Source organism: Schistocerca americana, chromosome 11 (assembly GCF_021461395.2).
Source record: "Schistocerca americana isolate TAMUIC-IGC-003095 chromosome 11, iqSchAmer2.1, whole genome shotgun sequence".
NCBI lineage: Eukaryota > Metazoa > Arthropoda > Insecta > Orthoptera > Acrididae > Schistocerca > Schistocerca americana.
This window is the reverse complement of record NC_060129.1, coordinates 80,398,130-80,420,473: the sequence shown is the minus strand read 5'-3', so window position 1 is coordinate 80,420,473 and position 22,344 is coordinate 80,398,130. Positions and strand designations below refer to the sequence as shown.

Sequence of the window (22,344 nt, the reverse complement as noted above, 5' to 3'; positions counted from 1 at the left end):
ATTGACGACAGAAAAACTGATGATAGCAGGTTAAGTACAAACAATACTCAGTCAAAGGCTTCACAGACCACAGAGTACAAGGCTTCAACAACAAGGACGATCAGTGTGATACTGACACACTTTAAATTAATATCTGACCGGGATGAAGAGCCTGTAATATTGGCGATTGACAGTACCTTTTGCAAACTTCCCATTAGCCCATCAGCTGCATTTAACACCACGTATTTGGCCCCACGAGACGTACTACCTACATCATTGTCTTCTTTTAAATTTTGTATTTGTGGGGATCCACAACCTCCAGATGCTTAATAAAAAAATAAAAATGAGATTTTTACACTACAGCCTGCTACGGACTATGTTTACATTTATATTGTCTTCTTTGACTCACTCTTACTACCTCCACGCACAATGCTAGCCGCTGTTGTCAGCATAGCAGCCATCAAGTAAACACCTGTGGACTCGCTCAGCTCTCCACCTTCCACACGAGCCCAGGTTCCTCTGGCGCTACGTACGGCACGACGATTTAGTCGGCGCTAGCCAACCCGGCTCTGCCTACATATGTGAAACTCCTCCGAGGAGGAAAGGGGTTTATCTACGGAACAGGCAGGCTCCGAAGGAGGAAGATCGGAAGTCGTCGAGAGAGACGACAGGTGCACGCAGACAGAAGGAACCCCGGGGTCGGTCGGTCGATTTGGGGAAGAGTGGATCAAACAGTGAGGTCATTGCTTCCATCAGATTAGGGAAGGGTGGGGAAGGGAGTCGGCCATGCACTTTCGAAGGAACCATTCCGACTGTTGCCCGAAGCAATTTTGGGAAATCACGGCTAACCTAAATCGGGATGGTCAGAGGTGGATTCGAACAATCGAGTCAGTGTGCTAACCACTGCACCATCTCACTCCATGAACCCGCACTCGTCTGGGAAGTGGGGAGTCGAACGATTGTGCAGGTGTTTACTCGATGCGAACTATACTGACAAGAGTAGTTAACTTCGTGTACGCAGAAAGTAAGAGGCACGGTGACTCGAAGGAAACAGCAGTGCACGTAACGTGTCTCAAATGGCCAGATATGTGCAGTGTTAAATGCAGCTGCACAGCTAATGGGAAGTTTGCAAAAGGCACTGACATTTGCCAATAGAGTAGGCTCATCACCTCTGTCAAACATTAACGTACGGTGTGTCGGTATCGTACTGCTCGTCCTTGTGGTTAAAGCCTAGTCTTCTGCGGTTGGTGAAGCCTCCGACTTAAGAGACTAAACGGTGGCTCAGATGAGTTGTGTTAAAGAAATTCACGAGGAGAGGGTCATCACTGTGTCAGTCGTCTCGTCGTTCACTAATTACATCGATAGAAGCCACACGAGGACTGTGTAGCCGAGAGGTACTGTTGAAGCTATTTGTCTTCTAAACACTTATTGCTGGTCTCTGATACTAAACTGTGTCAGGTGTAAGAGCTGACACTGTTTCATGTTTACGTGAAGTGAGACAGATGGAAAATGTATATTGTCGGACAAGATGTGCGAGAGACCGATCGTCGAGACCGTCTGTAATTGTATCAAAACTAATGTTAGTACGGACATTGAAATCGTCTGCTTACTGTTGAGTCTTGTACAGTCTTAAACCAAATTTGTATATTCAGTTGCAGATTCTATCACGTATTCTCGTACGCTTAAAAATTTAGTAATCAATTTGATTATGTTCATTCCGCCTTGTGATTAAGTCAAGAAAGGAGGCAGTTGATGGGAGGATGGACAGATGGATAGATTGACTGATGGAGTTAAAGGGACCACACTAAGAGGTCATCAATCCCTCAATCCATTGTGTGTCAAACTGTAAATAGTTCCCAGAGAAGAAGGACACAAAAGACAAATCCCAATGGCCTCCATTGTATTTGAGAACTGAAAAAGCCTCGAGACTGAAGTGAGCAGAAGTGAGAGAAGGGTACAATGGTGAAGGTGGGAGAGTTTACACGCCTAAAAAGCAAGCTGGAGTCCCTCAGGACACGTCACAGAACTGGAGAGGCGCCTTCTGCTTCTGACCAGTGCTTTGAAATCCTCCATTGCCACAAGAAAACTACAAATATAATGTCAGGAAAGAGAACAATGTCTAAATGTCTGTTGACCGACAACAGGTGTAAAAGAATAAGAAAAACTAAAAACTCGGGAAGGGCAGGAGTCAGGCCAGACCGCTGAGCAAGGGTAGCCCCAAGCCCTTCGGGTAGGGCGACGGGGCACCAGTCCGATCCCTCGAGCGGCTGCCAGATAAGAGAAAAAAAAAAAAAAACACTTTCACAGAAAAAATGCAAAACCAAATTGGCCACTACAGTGTCGCCTGCTAGCACCAGATGTAACATGTAAGCAAGTTTAAGGTTTTGCTATGAGGTGGTCAAATCGGAGCAATCCAGTAGGATGTGGGCCACTGCGAGACTGGCACCTCACCGGCAGTGGGACAGATCCTCACGTCTGAGGACGCAATCACTGAGTTGGCCGAGTGTGGCCAGTGTGAAGCCAAAAGAGACAGCAGATTCCCTGCGAGAAGCACGGTGGGAAGGCTGCCACACAGTTGTGGTGTCCTTTAGCATTCAGAGGAACAGAGGCACACCGATCCACATTCCGAGCCTCCGACAGCTGTCGGCGTACGGTTGGCCAGAAGTCCGATTCTGGCCTCTGTCTCCAAAGTTGACACCTAGGCAGCCAACTCGGCCTACCGGTCGACACGTTTGTTACCCGAGATCCCGATGTGACCGGGGCTCCACACACAGCCTGCGGTCATACGGGAGATCCCAGACAGTCTTAAGCAACGGCCGCAGGCTATCGCTGCTCGACAGCCCGAAGACTACTCGAGGAGTCACTGCCGATTAAGTGCAAGAATGGACACGGCCGAGGGCTAGTCCACTGTATATGTTCGACAGGGAGTGTATCTCGCAAATTTGTAGGCCAAACCAGTTTGTCTGTCGACAGTAGAGCCGTCAGTGTCTACCGTTCTGAGCCTGAAAATGCGTCTGTGACATCCAGGCACAGGTGCTGAAGGACCATAGGACCTGTCGAGTCGTTCAGTCCGAAGGAGACGTCGAGGTACATCCGAGTACGGAGTATACTCCTTAGGTACACACACAACTTCTCGCTGACAAGTGGTGACACTGGAGAAAGATGGAGTTCGGAATACATACTATTCGAACAGAGATCGCGATTCCAGACCTGTCATGTGAGGTGGATCCCCCTAAATGGGGAAAAGTACGTGGTACTTCAGATGCTCAGGGGAGCAACTAATGTGGATTGCACAAATGAGCAGCAGTTGTCAATGCCCTATCTGTAGGGCAGGGATGCCTGCCTCTACGAGAAGGCCCTTCAGAAGGCCGATCCAAAAGGCACCTGTCACAAGTTGGACCCCACAATGGTGTATCTGATCCAGCATCCGCAAAAGGCGGTGCCGAGACTTACATCAGGCACCGTAATCGAGGCACGACACGATCCAACCTAGGTAGAGTTGCAGAAGTGTAGAGCGGTATGTATCCCAGCTGATGTTACTGACACACGAGATGGCAAAGAGTACGAAGGTGCGACCCGCACATCTGTTTAAGTTGACAAAGATGAGAAAGCCACGTAAACCGGGTACCAAAAACACCCATCCCAGGAAACAATACGACTCCATCACATCCACCATTCGGTCCTCTAGGTAGAGTTGTGGCCGGGGAAGGACAGAACGACAGTGACAGAAGTGCAGGACACGTGTCTCGGTGGCAGAATGCACGAAGGTGTGCGCGAGAGCCCAGGACTGTGCATTTTGTACAGCACCCTGCGGTCGGCATTACGCGACATCCACAGTTAAGGAGCAACAGTAGGTGCAAAAGTCATCAGCATGCGAGGAAGGTGACACTGTAGCCTCACAGCTGCAGATAAGAGCATCGGTAGCCACTCGAAAAAGGGGAACACTCGATGCAGAGCCTCGTGAGACCCCATCGACTAGTACACAGGGAATACTGTGGGAAGCACCAACTCGAACGCAGAAAGTACCGCGAGAGAAGAAGGTTCGGACAAAAATTGGAAGATGGCACCGAAGGCCCCACTCGTGGAGGGTGGTGAGGATGTGGTGGTGTCAAATGATGTCTTAAGCCGTACACGAATCAAAAAAGACAGCTCTAAGATGTCGATGCCGGGCAAAAGCTGACCGAATAGCAGAGTCCTGGCAGACCAAACTGTCAGCATTACAACCGCACTGAGACGGAGCCGAGAGAGCCCGAAACTCGAGACACAGCTGTCGGCTCACTGCACGTTCGAGCAACTTGCTGGGAACATTAGTGAGACTAATTGGGCAATAGATGTTCATCCTGAGGGTCCGTTTACCCGCTTTCAGTAGTGGGACACACACAAAAGGTGTCACAGCTCAGCCAAGTGACAGAAAAAACCACTACAATTCCACTGGAGGATCAGAATATCAGTACCCAGTAGGGACGTGAAGAGACCAAGGAGGCACGTCATGCCTCAGTGCTGCCTGCTGCCACTGGTTGTGAAGATACACCGTCGATACAAGTGTGTTTCAAAACAGTACGGTTGGGGGAGGATCCGAGCCCACAGGGGCCACCAAGAATGCTGCCTCAGATACTGAGGTGGAACACGTGTGGTCTGGCGGTACGGGGGCAGTCGAATCTCCCTGTTTTTGGAGGACTAAGTCTTTTCATTCTTGTCCTTGGATGAATCACAGATCTGTGAAGGCTCATCTGCCACCGATTCTGGGACAGAGGAGGAACATGAACCTGCAGCCTGTGGCTACTTCAGTCACTGAGTGGCATCCAGTCGCAGGTCAACAGATTCCCCGGAAAGGAGTATACAGAGGGACGATACCTTCTCGGTACGGGATGCCGCAGTTGGGTATAGCTTCTCCAGCCGGGGGTCAGACACCGAGATACCCAGCAGACGGGCTATCGATGCCGCCAGAAGAGGGTGTGCGGGAAGCAGTTTGGGGAGGGCACCGACCACCAGGGCAGCGGGTGCAGTCTGGCGGTCCCAGGGGCTCCACGTAGCAGACACGGAGGGCCACGGTACAGTAACTAAAGAGTACGATGTCGTCACAGTAGTAGCGTACGTCACTGCCGTACGTGTAGAAAGTAGGCGATCGTACGTCTTCTCGGCCTCTAGATACGTGAGGGCAGGTGAGTCTAGTATTCTCAGATTTTCTTTTCTCGTCTGAAAATGGTCATTCTGGTAAAGAAGGGCATGGTGCTCTCCACAGCTGATACAGGTGGAAGGATGGGCACAAGGAACATTCCTGTGCAACTGGCAGCCACAACTGTCGCAGACAGTGTCCAAATCTCAACGTATTTGTAGCACTGCACAGGAGGAGGAACATACGGCTCGACATCACGACGAAACACCGTCGCCTCGACCGTCTCTGGTAACGAGTCACCTTCACAGGCTGAGATGAAGACTCTGGCATCCACTACACACTGTTGTCTTTCGGTCCCCACTGGACACGCCTGTAAAAGGATACCTCAGTGGAATATGACTTTTACGGGGCATTATACTGGTGAGCAGTACCTGTGACTGAGCATGAAAGGCCATTTTATGTTGAACAGAGCCATTTTAATTTTTGAAATTGCTGCCACTTCCCCAAACTTGCCCTCAAGATGTTCAATTGAGAACAAAGGCTCTCTAGTCGAAAAGGAAGTTCCGTGCAGCTTATCGCGAATGATGCTATAGTATACAGAGAAGTTGCAGCATTAGGAAATTGCAGCGAAATGCAGGAAGATCTGCAACGGATAGGCACTTGGTGCAGGGAGTGGCAACTGACCCTTATCATACACAAATGTAATGTATTGCGAATACATAGAAAGAAGGATCCTTTATTGTATGATTATATGATGGTGGAACAAACACTGGTAGCAGTTACATCTGTAAATATCTGGAAGTATGCGTACGGAACGATTTGAAGAGGAATGATCATATAAAATTAATTGTTGGTAAGGCGGGTGCCAGGTTGAGATTCATTGGGTGATTCCTAAGAAAATTTAGTCCATCAACAAAGGAGGTGGCTTACAAAACACTCGTTCGACCTCTACTTGAGTATTGCTCATCAGTGTGGCATCCATACCAGGTCAGGTTGACAGACTAGATAGAGAAGATCCAAAGAAGAGCGGCGCGTTTCGTCACAGAGTTATTTGATAAGAGTGATAGCGTTACGGAGATGTTTAGCAAACTCGAGTCGCAGACTCTGCAACAGAGGCGCTCTGCATCGCGGTGTAGCTCGCTGTCCAGGTTTCGAGAGGGTGCGTTTCTGGATGAGGTATCGAATATGTTGCTTCCCCCTACTTATACCTCCCGAGGAGATCACGAATGTAAAATTAGAGATTCGAACGCGCAAGGAGGCTTTCCGGCAGTCGTTCTTCCCACGAACAGTACACAACTGGAACAGGAAAGGGAGGTAATGACAGTGGCACATAAAGTGCCCTCCGCCACACACCGTCGGGTGGCTTGCGGAGTATAAATGTAGATGTAGAAGTAGATGAATCCTCGTCTATCTGAGAACAACCCAAGTATTGGGGGGAATATTTCTCGCCTTCTCTATGAGCCCTACACTCCTCCATTTGCACAGCCAGGAAAAAGAGGATTTGGGGGTCATACCTGTCTACATTTTAATATGTCTTAGCTCCAGAAAAAGACTGCTGGGGCTGCTCAGCCACCAACAAAAGAAAACTTAACTGACTTCACCAGCATATCTTCTGCCACAGTACCACCCACTCCAAAGGGCCCCACAGATGCTACCCAGCTATGGCAACGCTTACCTGGCCAGTAAATCGCTGCCCAGAGGCCCCGTACCCCAGCCACGACGGGCACATACTCCTCGGCTCGAATGGGGAGTTTCCAGCTTTGGTACCCCTGCGTCGTCAGAAGGCTACCAATTACTTGACGACAGTCCTCAGACCCCCCCCACCCCACCCCCCACCAATGGTCACCACACTGGATTTTGCTGTAGTACCGTTGCAAGAAAGAAGGGTGCAAAGAGATAAAGGAACAAACGTGGAAAATAGGCCAGGCTGTGTGACACTCCCTACACTATCTACATTTCTGTAGAAATTTAGAAAAGTAGCAAGTCAAACACAAGACTACCATACAGTTAATATTGAAAAGTTGTACAAGGCTGGAAAGTAAGAAAATGAGTGTACAAAACACAAGCCAGATCCGAGCACCATCGGCACCGGGAAGACTATCCACTGGAAAGTTAGAGAGAGAAAAAAGAACAGCAGAAAGATCAACTTGCAGCACACAAAGGGAAGAAACACTGCAAGGCTCGGGGCTCCGTGTTGGCCAGGCCCGTACTAACAGAAGATATGCGAGACCCACGGGTGGAGGGTGTCGATTACAGGTTCACATCACATCAGATTAAGGTAACCGAAATTTCTAAGAGCGAACAATATGTGAAAGCCTTGCACCAAACATTCAAATTTTAAGATGCAAGATCTTTTATTTTTACTATCAGTAGTATGGTTTTTTAAATACTGCTGTCCTTAGGGAAACAATTTCACCAGAAGTGGTTATGCTGTATTGGATAATTGTACCGAGTATTGGTGTTAGGTTATCAGTGACGAAGTATGGTGTGACTTTGTAATTTTAAAGTAAATGTTTGAAGTGTTAACATCATCCCTTCTCAATTGGTCCTGCCATCCTTTTCCACTGCAACCCGGTTACCTGTAACACTGTCACCTCCGATTTCATCCTGAAGTGAAAGAACAGACTAATAATGCAGTTGATACAGATATTTGTGAGGCCTCCAAAGCAAAATGTCAATCCTTACACTCACTCACAGCACGAGAGGGAGGTTACAAATTGTACAGATAACTGATGTGCCGTGTACCTGGGTCTGCTTCCCGAGGTTTCCAGTGCCGCCAAAACCCCTGATGGCGGCCATCAGCTGCTCGTGCGGGTTCTGCGCGGGTGCGGGTGCGGACGCAGAAGGGGCCGCCCCCGCGCCCACCTTGGGCTTAGCGACGAGCGTGATGCCCTTTCTGGGTTCCGGCGCTCCGGCCCCGGGCACCCGGAAGCCCTTGACGACAGGCAGAGGGAAGCCCTTGGGTGCGGCGGACACAGTCACCGGTGCCTGCTTCGCCGTAGGACTCACGAGGCCATTTTGTGACACCAGACCTGTAACGAGCCGAGTGACCGATCTGCTGAAAAACTAAATGTGAGACAGCTGAAAATAAACATAGCAGTTACAAATGCCTGTAACTTTAGTGCAAAGTAATATACCTACAGGAATTATAGAGAATGCAGGACAAAGTTCAAAATTTCTGTCACTGTGCAAGTACAGTGAATCTGAAGCTGGGACGTGCACTCTTATGCACGTGTGTAAAGTTCTACGTCACAGAGAGCATTCTGGGTGCTAGAATTTAGCAATTTTCATTATATCCACACACTGCAGATGAAATTTCACCGACGATAAAATCAAATGCCGTCAATATTCCCATATACTATAGGTTGTTTGAAGGAACAGGGTGTTTGTGCAATATATACCACGTTGGGAAAATATATCTAAAAACAAAGATGATGTAACTTACCAAACAAAAGCATTGGTATGTTGATAGAGACACTAACAAACACAAACACACACACAAAATTCAAGCTTTCGCAACCAACGGTTGCTTCATCAGGAAAGAGGGAAGGAGAGGGAAAGACGAAAGGATGTGGGTTTTAAGGGAAAGGGTAAGGAGTCATTCCAATCCCAGGAGCAGATAGACATACCTTAGGGGGAAAAAGGGACAGGTATAGAGGCGGCACAATGCAGATCTGTCCGCACTGTCTTCCGGCATTGGTATTTGTGTTTATATTTTCATTTTTTTTATTTACTTTTTCCTACCTTCCTTGAAAAACTATTATTACACTGAAACAAGTTATTCAGAAAGGAACAATGACAATAATGGTCAACATAGCAGTACATTCAAGATGATGTACAATCAAAACGTAGAAAGAAAATGTGATTAATTTAAACAATGGAAAACACAGGATGGAGTAATGGCAACATCATGAAAAGGATAGATTGCTACACATCATATAGTGGAAATGTTGAGCCACAGGGAGGCACAAAAAAAGACTGCTAAACAAGTAAACTTCAGCAAAGCAGCCTTCTGAATTGCAACCTCCTCCCCCCCCCTCCCTCCCCCCCCCCCCCCTCTCTCTCTCTCTCTCTCTCTCTCTCTCTCTCTCTCTCTCTCTCTCTCTCTCTCTCTCTCTCTCACACACGTGCGTGTGCGTTCGCGACTCGCGCACATTTGACCACTGTCTGTGTGTGTGTGTGTGTGTGTGTGTGTGTGTGTGTGTGTGTGGGTGTGTGTGGGTGTGTGTGTGGGTGGGTGGGAGGGGGGGTCTAATTCCGAAGGCTGTTTGGTTGAAGTTTACTTGTTTAGCAGTCTTTTTTGTGCCTCCCTGTGGCTCAACATTTCCACTATATGGTGTGTAGCATTATTTCTGTCATTAAAGTAACTCTTATTTTTACATTGGAGAGGATGAGGACTATAATGAGTCAAGTCAGCCATAATGTCCGGTGTGTTACGGATCTGGGAGATGGGTTATTTTCTACTGGATTTGTCGATACCAAATCTAATGAGGGAGGTTGTAAATGTTTTCTTATATTTTTGTCAGAATATTTTTTGTGAATTGTAATTTGCCTTATTTTATGCTAATTTGCTTATATGTTCGAGAGTGACAGCATATAGATTAGTAGATGTGACGAATAATATTAAAGAGACTGGTTACAAGTGGAAGCTTGTGTGTTGTGTGAAATGTCTTTGACACTGGAATCGTCCTCGACCGTAGTCAGTCGGCAGTGAATACTCTGTGTACGACTGTGGAACAATGTACAGGTCCCCGTTATAATAATTTGCAAGTGACCAGAAAAATTAGTTATTCTACTACTGTTTTATATAAACATCAAGAAGAAAGAATATTCGGAAAAATGGTATTTGAAGCACCAAAAATGAGGCAAACGCATCGAACCGGGACATTTCTGCAGCCGACGAAACGGCATTATGGAATCGTACTTCCACTAGACGACTGAAGCCAACACAAAAAAGTCAAATATCATCTTATAAACATCAACGGGAAAGTGAGTACTGTCACGAAATATGCTGAATTCAAGAATATAAAAATAGTGAGCATATTTGAGGTGCAAGCGGCAGCCACCTCCCCAGAGTAGTGCTCACCTGCCGAGGAGCCGATCCTGGTGTCGTCCGAGCTGTCCGAGCGCCCCAGCTGGCTGGCCCTGCTGGCGGAGACGAGGCTGGCAAAGCTGCCCGTCCGGTGAACCGGGCCGACGGGGTCCGCCGATACGGATGCGGACGCCAGCGCCGCATCCGAGGCCGTCACCAGCTCCGAGACGGGTCGCCGTGCCACTCTGCTCACCCCCGAGTTCCGCCTCTGTGGAGCGAATGCGGCACTTAGTGACTCGGGCCCTCTACTCGACACGGGCGTGTGTTCGTTTGCCTTTTGATGACAGTGGGTGAATTGTTACCATTACACCTTACCCGGTGTACCGGTATGAAATGAGCGTTAAGATACAAATGTGTCGATAGGGAACATTTGTTGTGAACGAGCCTTAATTTGTTTTTTTTTTTTGGTCGGTATGACATCTGTCAAAGATATTTAGTATACATCAAGTCATGGAACAAACAACATCATACGTTTTCATAGTGTAAACAATGTCGAATTTTGTACCAGAAAGTAATGACCTGCGGAACGCATTAATTTTTTGTTTTAATTTGAAGAAAAGTGCTAGAGAGTTGCATCGAATGCTTGTCGGGGCATACGGTGACCGTGCTCTATCAGAAGCAATGTGCAAAAGACGGTTTCAACGGATCAGAAATAATGATTTTGATGTAAAAAATGAAGAATGTGGAAGTCCACCAAAAAAGTTCGAAGATGCCGAATTGCAAGCAATATTGGATTAAGATGATACTTTGAGTCAGAAGCAAATAGCAGCAATGCTAAATGTTGCACAACAAACAATTTCTGACCGTTTGAAAGCTATGGGAAAGATCCAAAAGTGTGGAAAATGGGTGCCACACAAATTGAATGAAAGACAGATGGAAAACTGAAAAACCATTTGTCAAATTTTTCTTCAAAGACACGAAAGAAAATAAATTTTGCATCGAATTGTTACTGACGATGAAAAATGGATTTATTTCAACAATCCTAAACGGGAAATATCGTGAGTTAATCCGGGACAACCGCCAACATCGACTGCAAAACCAGATCGATTCGGCACGAAGACAGTGCTCTGTGTTTGGTGGGATCAGAAAGGTGTGGTGTATCGTGAGCTTCTAAAACCCAGTGAAACTGTGAATACTAATTGCTACAGACAACAAATGATCAATCTGAACTGTGCATTGATCGAAAAAAGACCAGAATGGGCCAGAAGACACGGCAAGGTAATTTTTTTACACGAGAATGTACCTGCACACAAAGCAAAACTGGTTCAGGATACAATCAAAACACTTGGCTGGGAGCTGCTACCCCACCCCCCATTTGTTTTCATCAATGGGAAACACACCGGCTGAGGAACACTTCGATTCTTACGAAGAAGTCGAAAATAGGGTGTCTGATTGTTTTGCTTCAAAAGACGAACATTTCTATTGGCGTGGTGCCCACAAATTGCCAGAAAGGTGGTCAAAATGTATATAAAGCAATGGTCAGTACTTTGAATAAAATGTTTTTACTTTTCAATTCAAAATTAGTGTTTCATTTTCACAAAAAAAAACAAAAAAAAACGCTAATTTCATACAGGTACACCTGGTAAATGAACTTAAAATGTGGCTGTGACAACAGTAGTTCGACACTACGAGTATCTAGAACCCACCTGCACGACGGTGTTGTCGCCGAGGACGGAGAACCTCTTGGCGAGCGAGCTGACGCCGACAAACCTCTCCTCCTCTTCCCCACTGCCGACCTGTCCGTTCCTGTCCACCTGCTGCAACGCCGACTTCTTGAGCTCGACAGCTCGCACCACGGGCACCACTCGCTCGTCCCCGTTCACCGTCACGCTCGTCGTGCCCTGCCTCACGAAGGGAGCCGCCGTCGTGTGCGAGATGATGCGCATCGTCAGGGCGGCACCGTCCCGTCGCGCGGCCGCGGGGTCCGACCTGTCGGCCGGATGGGGATTGGTCAGTGATTTGACAGCAACCGGTAAAGGCAACGAGTTCCGAGGGTAATCCCAAAACTAAGGTCTCCTATTTTTTTTTTTATAAGTACATAGACCTGTTTATTTCTACAATGGTTTACATTTAGCTATTTTTCGACATAATCACCATTTCTGTCAATATATTTTTGTAGCCGCTGTGGCAGATTTTGTATGCTTATGTCATACCAGCTCGCCGCCATGCCGTTCGGAAAGTTATGAACCTCTTCTTTCACCTTGTAGTTTGAGCTGAATCGCTGGGACCACAACTAACGCTGACAGGTTCTGTGAGACTCTGAAAAAACTCAAACGGGCAATTCAGAACAGGACAAGAGGAACGTTGAAGGACGTACCCATTCTCCATGACAATGCTAGCCCACACATAGCTTGGCAAACCGTTGCTCTCCTGAAACACTTTCAGTGGAACATAATCACCCACCCACACTATAGTCCTGACTTGGCGCCCAGTGACTATCGCCTCTTCCCTAGGTTAAAAGAACATTTGGCCGGAAAGCTATTCAGCTCCGACAACGAGGTGAAAGAAGAGGTTCGTAACTTTCCGAACAGCATGGCGGCAAGCTGGTATGATATGGGCGTACAAAAACTGCCACAGGATCTACAAAAATGCATTGACAGAAAGTGAGATTGTGTCAAAAATAGTTAAATGTTCAAGCCGTAAACTGATGTTAACCATTGTAGAAATAAATAGGTCTATGTACTTATAAAAAAATAGGAGACCTTACTTTTGGGATTACCCTCGTATTTACAGTCGGATTATCTGGTCCTGTTGTATGGAACACATGCCCAATAATTTCTTACAGTAGCTATGAGTAAACACAGGGAGTCAAAAATTACCTACAACTTGCACTGAAACCACAACACTGCAGTCGTAGGGGTTTTAAAAGGGATACAGCAGTTCAGATGAGATTGAGATAGGATTGCAGCCTATCCCCAACATTATTCCATCTCTGCACTGAGCATGCAGTAAAGGAAAAAAATGGAGAAAGCGATTTTAAGTTCATGGGGACGAAATCAGAACTTTGAGGTCTGCTCATAGTAATACATGCAGTTAACGTGGAAGATATGTACTTTCACCCTGGGCATACTGTATTTTTGCCTGGGGAAAAAGTGTATGTGTGTGTGTTCTGTAATACTCAAATGTGCAGTATACTTGATGTTGCATCAAAGATATTTCCAAAACACATTGCTTTTATGCTGGATTATGTTTCGTAAAGTGCCAGGAAGTTCTTTGCCAGTGTATAAAACCTTTACTACTTAAAGGACTGATAAATTTTACAGCTCCTATGAAAATTGTATTGTCAGTTAACGGAGAAGATATTTACTTTCACCCTGGGCATACTGTATTTTTGCCTGGGGAAAAAGTGTGTGTGTGTGTGTGTGTGTGTGTGTGTGTGTGTGTGTGTGTGTGCGTGCTGTAGAATTTATCAGTTCTTTAAATAGTAAAGGTTTTATACACTGGCAAATAACTTCCTGGCACTTTACGAAACAAAATCCAGCAAAAAAAGCAATGTGTTTTGGAAATATCTTTGATGCAACATCAAGTATACTGCACATTTGAGTATTACAGAACACAAATTTCACCAAACAAAGCACAGCAGCTTTTGCAGCACTGAAATAGAGACTGCATTGTGTGATGTGCTGTTTGCCAGCCAATCACAGCTCACATCAGATGATCTCACAGTCAATGACAGCAGATATTCACAGCATGTGACATGTAATGCAGTCATTGTTTAAGAAGTGGGAACAGACAAATATGAAAAGTTAATGCTTTAAATTAATATAGATACAGCATAGCTTTGATAAAAAACTAAGATTTCGCATATAATATTGGTGGTCAAAAATTTTTTGACATTCCTCCCTCCCTCTCCCCCTCCCCCTCCCCCTCCCCCCTGAATTTTTGTCACTCACAATGGATGTATTTCATTCAAAAGGTGGACCAGCACACTACTAAGTGAGTGGTTCTAATATTTCAGTGTATCAAAATAATTTTATTTGGCAAAGAGACTGCACGGCACACGCACATAAAATACAACACATCCAAAAGATCCTCCAGTCAGTCACTTTGGTAAAGAATTCTATGATGAATAGTATAACACTCAGATTTCCATAGACGACAAACACACAAGTGCAGTGAGAATTAGAATACGACAAATCTTCAGGATTAGATCCAGTAACTCTTATTACCGTCAATGTTGCCTCCATGTGATTCCGTATCAATTTGACCGGGAAAAATGCATTTTCTCATCCGCAATCTCACGTTCTGTTGAAACTTAAGTAACCGTGGCAGTTTTGGCTTTTCATCTCTCCCTGTTTCCATTTTACAGCACTTCAAAGTTTAAATGTTTTGGCATTTTTAACAGTGTGATGACACAAAATGACAGTACTTAACATTTTATTTCTGAAGCGTCTGTAAATCAGACACACTGTGACCTAATTGAACATTTTGGGAACTTCAGACACTTCATGCAAGTGTAAGTTTCCAGAACTTTAAGCCACTAGATTGTTTAGTGAACTTGGAAGCAAAGAGTGCCAGTAACAATGTGGAGTCCACTTCAAAATAATATTCATTGGCTTCTTGTGTAGGCGAGGACAATTTGATACCATCTAGATACATAGCTTGTAAGCATTTCATTCTGTGGTACTGGTGTAATCAGTCACTTACATACAACAGCAGATGATGATACCGTGGGATCTGTGCAATCTTCAGGACTTTCGCTGTAATTCCACAGCCGCAAGTGATAGGATACTTGTTCAATAGCAATTTGCAATGCACTTGCTGTTGCTAAACCTTCTAAAGCATCAGCTTTTAGGGGAGTCATGAGTGCTTTACAGAAAATATGTTACTGTTATAGATTATGCGTAAGCAGAAATGTTCAACAAAATTAATTATGAAGGTTGCCCAGAAGGTGCATTTTTTTCTTCTTCAACAGTTCTTTATTGAACATAATGAGAATTACACACACACACACACACACACACACACACACACACACACACACACACACGAAGGAATCGTGTTTTATCTACACACCCTATTTTTCCATATAATCTCCATTCCATTCTCTGGCCTTCCTCCAGTGGGAAACAAGGGTGTGTATGCCCTGTTGGTACAAATCCTTGTTCTGATAGCGGAGCCAGTGCTTCACTGTGTGAATCACCTCCTCATGGTCCTCAAAATGTCTTCCACGAATGGCATCCATGAATAGCATCCTTTAATGGCCCAAACAAGTGGAAGTCCGAGGGGGCTACGTCAGGTGTGACAGCCGTGGACAGGTCTTTCCGCCACTGCAAACTGTGGAGTTTCGCCGAACTGCTTTACGATGACCACACCCTCTGTGCCCAGCGACTAACTGTACTTCTGTCAAAAGCCGATGTTCCATAGACTTTGCACAAACATTTGTGAATATTCCCCACAGTTTCTTCCTCTGCAGTGAGAAATTCAATGACGGTATGTTGCTCGTAACGTACATCACGTACAGATGCCATTTTGAAACTGTCCTGCAGCTACACTCTCTGTCGCAAGTGACGGAAACTTGGCCCGGTCATTCAGCAGACTTCATGTAATACGTATGTAACACTTCACATTCGTAGCATTGTTGTTGGCTCAGAAAAAAAAAATGCAGTGCATTATTTTCTGAGCAACCCCCGTATTTTGACATTTTTTGCATACATTTGGTTGATTTTGTTTATTTTATGAGTTTAAGCACTTTCAGTTTTGTCAAAATTATATTCTTGAGGTCCTTTGAAAATTTCAGTAGTTTACTTTACACTCTAAAGGCAAAATTAAAAACTACTATGTGTTACAAAAACAAGAAGAAACAAAGGAGCAAAAACCTTTTTAATTTCATTTTCTGAAGTAACTGTGCCCTTCCCCTTTATATTTGATGTAACGAAGCACCATTTCTTTTTTTACAAAACAAAATACGAAAATTTAAGTATGCATTTCTTCACGTCTTGATTGTTTTACTAGCATGTATTAGGGGGATTTTCTTCCAGTCCATTTACCACAGAGTACAGAACCACCATATTGCACACAGTTTATTTATCATACAAATGGTAGTTTACTTTTAAAACATTAGCAAATGTCTTTTAAATCACCACAATGTTAAAAATTGCAGGACCTCCTAAGCGGAAGTGCAGTAAAATGGTAAGAGAGAGGTTAGAAGCTGAAATTTGGTACAGTTAATTTTCCTTGTAAGAAGTGCTGGTTTCTTTGGTAATCTGGTACAGTGAATCACACCCCTCAGTCACCACCGCTTTCTTGAATTTTCGAGGCATTGTGCACCTTTTCCTGATGGTGGCACTATCTCACTACTGATGTCAACAATGCCCAAGCCTTACCAGTCACATGCATGTATGTTAGTGGGAAGTTGTCACGTGAGATTTTTACGAGGCAGTCGCATGCAACCGCATCACGTGTAAACTGTCTGAAGAACACGCTAAAGAGTCGACTGCAAATTTCGAGGTATTCGTCAGTCAGTAGGGTAAAAGTAATGTACGATTCAATTTATTTGCTGAAATATGCACGGGCTTAGTTGTGAAACTAGAGGAAAGAAACAGCGTCGTGGTTGTCGTTAAGAAAATTCAGTTAGGGGAACATATTGAAATTTGAACAAATATTATACAGCTTCTGTGAACATTGAGAAACTGGTAAATTAATGTAGAAATGAGTACGAAATGAGACTAACAGTTAATACCGGAGGGGATAAACCTAAGCATTGTTATGGAATGTGTAACATGTCAAACAGATATTAAAACAGAGAAATGTAGCAGAGAGTAATGTAGGAATAGACAGTTTGCCACTCACCATAAACATGAGACGTCAAGTTGCAGACAGGCACAAACAGCATACATTCACAGAAGCAAGCACACACTACTGCCAACTCCAGCAGACCAGCTTGGACCAGAATGCAACTGTCATGTGAAATGGAAGCAAAAATCTGGAGGTGTGGTGAAGGGGGAGAAATAGCAGAGTCCGGGTGGGGCACAGAGCTGGGGGAGGGCGGAGGAATGCTTTCAGAGTGCGCAGGGATTAGACTGCCAACAGGCACAGCGTCAGGCGGCTGTGACGCAGAGAGTTGGGGAAAAAGGGGGCGAGAAAGGAGAAAAATGGGGAAAGATGGACAGGTGCACTGGCAGAGAGTGGACCACAAAGAGAGTGGGAGGTGAGGTTGAGAAAGAGGTGATAGGACAGAGGGAGTGGAAACTATTGGGTGGAAAGTATTGGGACAGTATGTTATCCTCTGCCAATGCATCCCCCCCCTCTTTCCCTGCTCCTTCTTTCCTTGCTCTGTTTTCCCCAACACCCTGCCCGACAACCTCCTGACATTGCACCTGTTTGTTTCCCTTTCCTGTTCTGACAAAGATTGTGGCAAAAACTTGTGTGTAAGTGTCTTTCAATTGTGCCTGTCTGCAGCTTAACATGTCATCTTTATGGTAAGTATCTTTTCCTAGCTTGTTGACATTCCAACCTGGAGTTTACATTGCTTAAAATGAGTAATATTGGTTTGTACTGTTATTATTTCAAAGTGACATTTTTCCAATTCATGACTGAGGAACTTTAGTATTTGAAAATTATAAGACAGCAACACGGTCAAGTTTACTTAGTAACGAAATGTTCTCACCGTAGAGCTCCCGTACTCGAGTCTGATAGCCACAAAATTAATTGTGTAAGTATGTGGAGGAGCTTTACAACTCCATAGGAAGAACAAATATGCCAAGTTTCTATATTAAAAAACTAAAAACCCACCTCGATTGCGAAAAAAGCACCTAGTGTTAAGTGTTAACCCAGGTTTCGGCATAGATAACTAAACCTTCTTCAGAACAACAATAAAACCCACAAGTGCTTAAGAACACCTTTGTCAATGGTTAAAAGAACACCGAAACTATACATTTATAAACGAAAAAGAAAAGGAAAACACTAACAGTTCATAGTAGAAAGTCAAAACCACTACTTTACTTAATGATGTACGCTTCACCTCACACCGGCCTAGGTTCGATGGGCCGCGACCCGCCATAAACTGCAGCTACAAATGGTCAAAACACTTAACACTAGGTGCTTTTTTCACAATCGAGGCGAGTTTTTAGTATTTTAATATATTAACCAACGACTGCTGATGCACTGCGATGTTGAAGGTTCTTATGTCAAGTTTCACCTAAATCCCAGGCGGTCCAGAAGACTCGATACGGAATGAATATCACATTCAGAGGACAAAGGCACGATACAAACATCCGAGACGGCAACACGCACGAGACAGATTACGCGTCCCAGTCTAGAGGTACTCGCCTATCCTCTGTACGAAATGACACCCTCACCTCTGCACCCCAGAGGGAGCGGGCTGCGACTTCAGCTGCACGGCGCGTATCCTGGGCTCCGCAGTAGATATCCTGATCACCGTGGGCTCCACCTTGGCGGCAGCTGGTGGCGCAAGTGCAGGTGCCGGGTCGCCACTCCTGACGTGCACGTTCTGTCCGGAAGGCACTGCCATCACCGGTTCCGGCTTTTTCTCCGGTACTGCGCCGTCGAGCGTGGGAGCTTTGGCGATGTCGGCAGTAGCATCTGCACTCTGAGTCTGAGGTTCTCGTGAGGTTTGTTGTGCCTGCAACAATCCACTACGATGCAGTAGCTGCCAACGCTGGCACACACACACACACACACACACACACACACACACACACACACACAACACACACATTTGTGAAAGCTTTTTGAACTGAAGCGGCCAAATTTGCTACAATTAATTTTTTACACATCACACTACAGAACAAAACTGAATCCGTACGGGAATCAAAGTGTTCTCGCTAACACCCGATTCTACAAAGGATATGCTCCGTATAGGGAAGAAAATTATTCTCAACAACTACCCTGAGTTTACATGTAAGCCAAACTTGTTTTCTCTTGTCAGCATAAGCGTGGTGAGACTGTGGGAAAACTTCTGCGCAGGTTGGATAAAAAGGGGAAGAGCCAGTGACAAGTCAACAGAGTGAGTACACCCCAGTAATGACACGAGCAAATGAAAACAATCAGTTCAGTCGGTTATAGCTTCACACGACGGCTGGTTCATTCATTCATTCTTTTGACTGAAACCAGTCAGTGTGAGCTACTCAATGAAAGCATTCAATTCATTTCTTTTTAGTTTCACATACCCATAGGATTATTATCCATTCATTTCTTTCGAGTGGACTCACTCTGGGAACAACTGAATGAAAACAGTCAAAGGAGTCTAGCCCATTCCGTTCCGAACATAAATATTTGACCGTTTTGCCACTGTTAAATTACTTCTGTCGAGCGTGCTCTGTTACCACCCGTCGTCACTGTTATTGCCATTTAGTAATTTGCTTTATATTGAGTCCTAATAAGTAGCTTTTAATACAGGTTTTCATCCACACTCACAAACAGGTGTTTTCTCGACACATCCGTCACCCGGCGCGATTCGGCCGAGTTTCACGCAGGGCCCACATCAGAGTGTCGAGACCACCGAGACGTACAGCAGCAATACACGGGAATAGCAATGATGCAATACTAGCAGATTCGTGTGTTGCCGGTGGTCTAATGCTACAGAGCCTTCGATTCATTACAAAGAATGAAGTGTTTAGTTCAAAAATGGGGAAAGCGAGAAGTACTTCGGTTTGGAGGACTGCCTCTCATCTCCCTGCAGTTATCCGAGATATGTCACCAAGTCGAGAAGTGCTGCGTCACACGACAATACTCACCACGCGAGTGGTACCGCAACTTCTTTCCGAGCGAGTTCTAGTTTCGCGTAATGCACCTCGCTCGAGCAACGCGTCTACGTGGAGAGGTTCCGAGGAGAACCAATGTCGACACACCGCATTTGACACCGTCATACGAGCCCGGTTTGGCTAAAGTCTAGATCGGGGCCAGAAGCAGTCACGGCAGTGCTTATCCAGCTCAGAGGTTAGCAACGTATCACCTTTGTGCAGCTGATGGGACAATTCTTTGGCATCACCAATGCGAGGTGAGAAGAGAGACAATATATGTCTAGCACCAAAATTAAAACCATTAACTTACCTGCTGGTTTTCAGTGTGTTAGCGAGATTCATGAGAAATATTTTTTGATTGTGGCAGTGAGTGCTATAAAGTGAGACCGATGTTGGTGCATGTCTCACAGATTAATTGCAGAGACACAAAAGTATAAAATGTTGTAGTGAAATAAATACACAATTGATTTATGTGAGCACACTGCGTAAGTGGATCAATGTTTTTTACTTAAATCGTGGGAGAGAGCAGGCAGATCAATGTTCGTTCATAACAGAGGTGCTCATTAGATATATTAATATAACATTGGCCCACCTACCTCCTCCCACGATTTAATTAATAAACAGTGCTCCACCTACCCCCTCCCACAATATAATTAAAATACACAGATCCACTTACTTAATGTGCTTCACAGATTGACTGTGTAGCAACACAGTGCAGAGAAATACATCACTGCTTTCTCAAATATACCACAGGTCCAGATGATGTCCTCGGTTTGCAGATATGGGCAGAGTTTAAACTGATGTCACTCAAACAAGGAAAAATTAAATTTCTAATCCTCGTTTACAGCAATTTTGCACCATTTCTTCCAAATGTATTACTTCAAAATACATCATCTGCCTGCAGCTCTCTCAATGGCTGCATAACACAAACAGTTGACACGTCATCTTTCGCTCACATCACACCTCACGGCAAGTGCTGACAACATTTCTGCACAAAACCTAAGTACACCACTGGCCCTATACTAAACTTTTACTCCTCGGTCAGCCCGTGACGATACCGAATACCTACAGGTACACAATAGTCACCTCCAGTTTGTGCAGGTGGTAATCTGGACACGTGTCAAACTTGGCAGCTCTGTGCTGCGTCACAGGTGTTTCAGAGGCACCTTTCAACAAGGTATCACAAGATCGCACCTCACCCGTGCCAACCCGACCGTCACTTCGACTGGCACGTCCTCCATCCTCCGGCACCCTCACCGTACGGATACGTCCGTTCACGGGTTGCCGACAGTCTGGCACGCCACACTCACCAACCGCCACAGCTGACGTACTCTGGAACGGGTTCGAAGCGGCACACGACGAAGGACCTGCGTGTGCCACCCGAGCTAAGTACGATTCGGTGCTCGGCCAGGTCAGAAAACTCGTCGCTGCCAGAGGTGACAGCTCCGTGCATTAAGGTTTACACCCAGCATACCCCTGCACCGCCAACAAATTCCATCGCTTATTCTTCTTACTGCGCTTAAAATATTGTTACTCGTCTCTCTCGCCAGTGTCGCAGCTTCGACAGTTCCCCACGTACTGTGAAAATAGGGTACTCTCGGAATGTGCCGGGTCAGAACGGCAAAGAGATCGGACGACCGCCAGCTGCCGCCTCACCTGGGTGTGAGCGCCGCCCACGCGGTAGTCGCTGTCCACCTTGAGCGAGACGGCCCGGTCGCGCGGCCGCTCACCCCAAGAGGCGAAGCTGATTGCCGGCGGCCGGTATGGCTGCGGCTGCGGCTTAGTGCCGACTTCCGTGACCCGAGCCTCTCCCGCCGTCTTCCACGAGTCCTCCGGCGGCCGCTCCGACCGCGGTACTGCTGCCGAGGCGTCTGCCGTCGCACCCGATCCTTCACTGCTGCTACTGAAACCCAAAATCATTTTCTGTTATTTTTTTAATGCCGTAGCTTTGCAGCTATCCTGAGTGAAAGTGAAGAAGAATTAAATGATCTGCTGAACGGAATGAACAGTCTAATGAGTACACAGTACGGTTTGAGAGTAAATCGGAGAAAGACGAAGGTAATGAGAAGTAGTAGAAATGAGAACAGCGAGAAACTTAACATCAGGATTGGTGGTCACGAAGCCAATGAAGTTAAGGAATTCTGCTACCTAGGCAGTAAAATAACCAATGATGGCCGGAGCAAGGAGGACATCAAAAGCGGACTCGCTATGGCAAAAAAGGCATTTCTGGCCAAGAGAAGTCTACTAATATCAAATACCGGCCTTAATTTGAGGAAGAAATTTCTGAGGATGTACGTCTGGAGTACAGCATTGTATGGTAGTGAAACATGGACTGTCGGAAAACCGGAACAGAAGAGAATCGAAGCATTTGAGATGTGGTGCTATAGACAAATGTTGAAAATTAGGTGGACTGATAAGGTAAGGAATGAGGAGGTTCTATGCAGAATCCGAGA

The 22,344-nt window shown here is 45.6% G+C and overlaps 1 protein-coding gene across 1 annotated transcript in view; it reads right to left on the bottom strand.

The window, feature by feature from the left end:
- The window catches only part of LOC124553252 (protein piccolo-like), a 137,071-nt gene that overhangs the window by 3,609 nt on the left and 111,118 nt on the right, over positions 1 to 22,344 (bottom strand). Inside the window, exons 19-23 of the mRNA XM_047127139.1 lie at positions 21,548 to 21,794; positions 18,488 to 18,771; positions 11,834 to 12,116; positions 10,182 to 10,395; positions 7,841 to 8,127 (exon numbers count right to left, since the gene is read on the bottom strand). Of these exons, the coding sequence (XP_046983095.1) occupies positions 7,841 to 8,127; positions 10,182 to 10,395; positions 11,834 to 12,116; positions 18,488 to 18,771; positions 21,548 to 21,794 (1,315 nt within the window). The remainder of the gene's footprint in view (positions 1 to 7,840; positions 8,128 to 10,181; positions 10,396 to 11,833; positions 12,117 to 18,487; positions 18,772 to 21,547; positions 21,795 to 22,344) is intronic.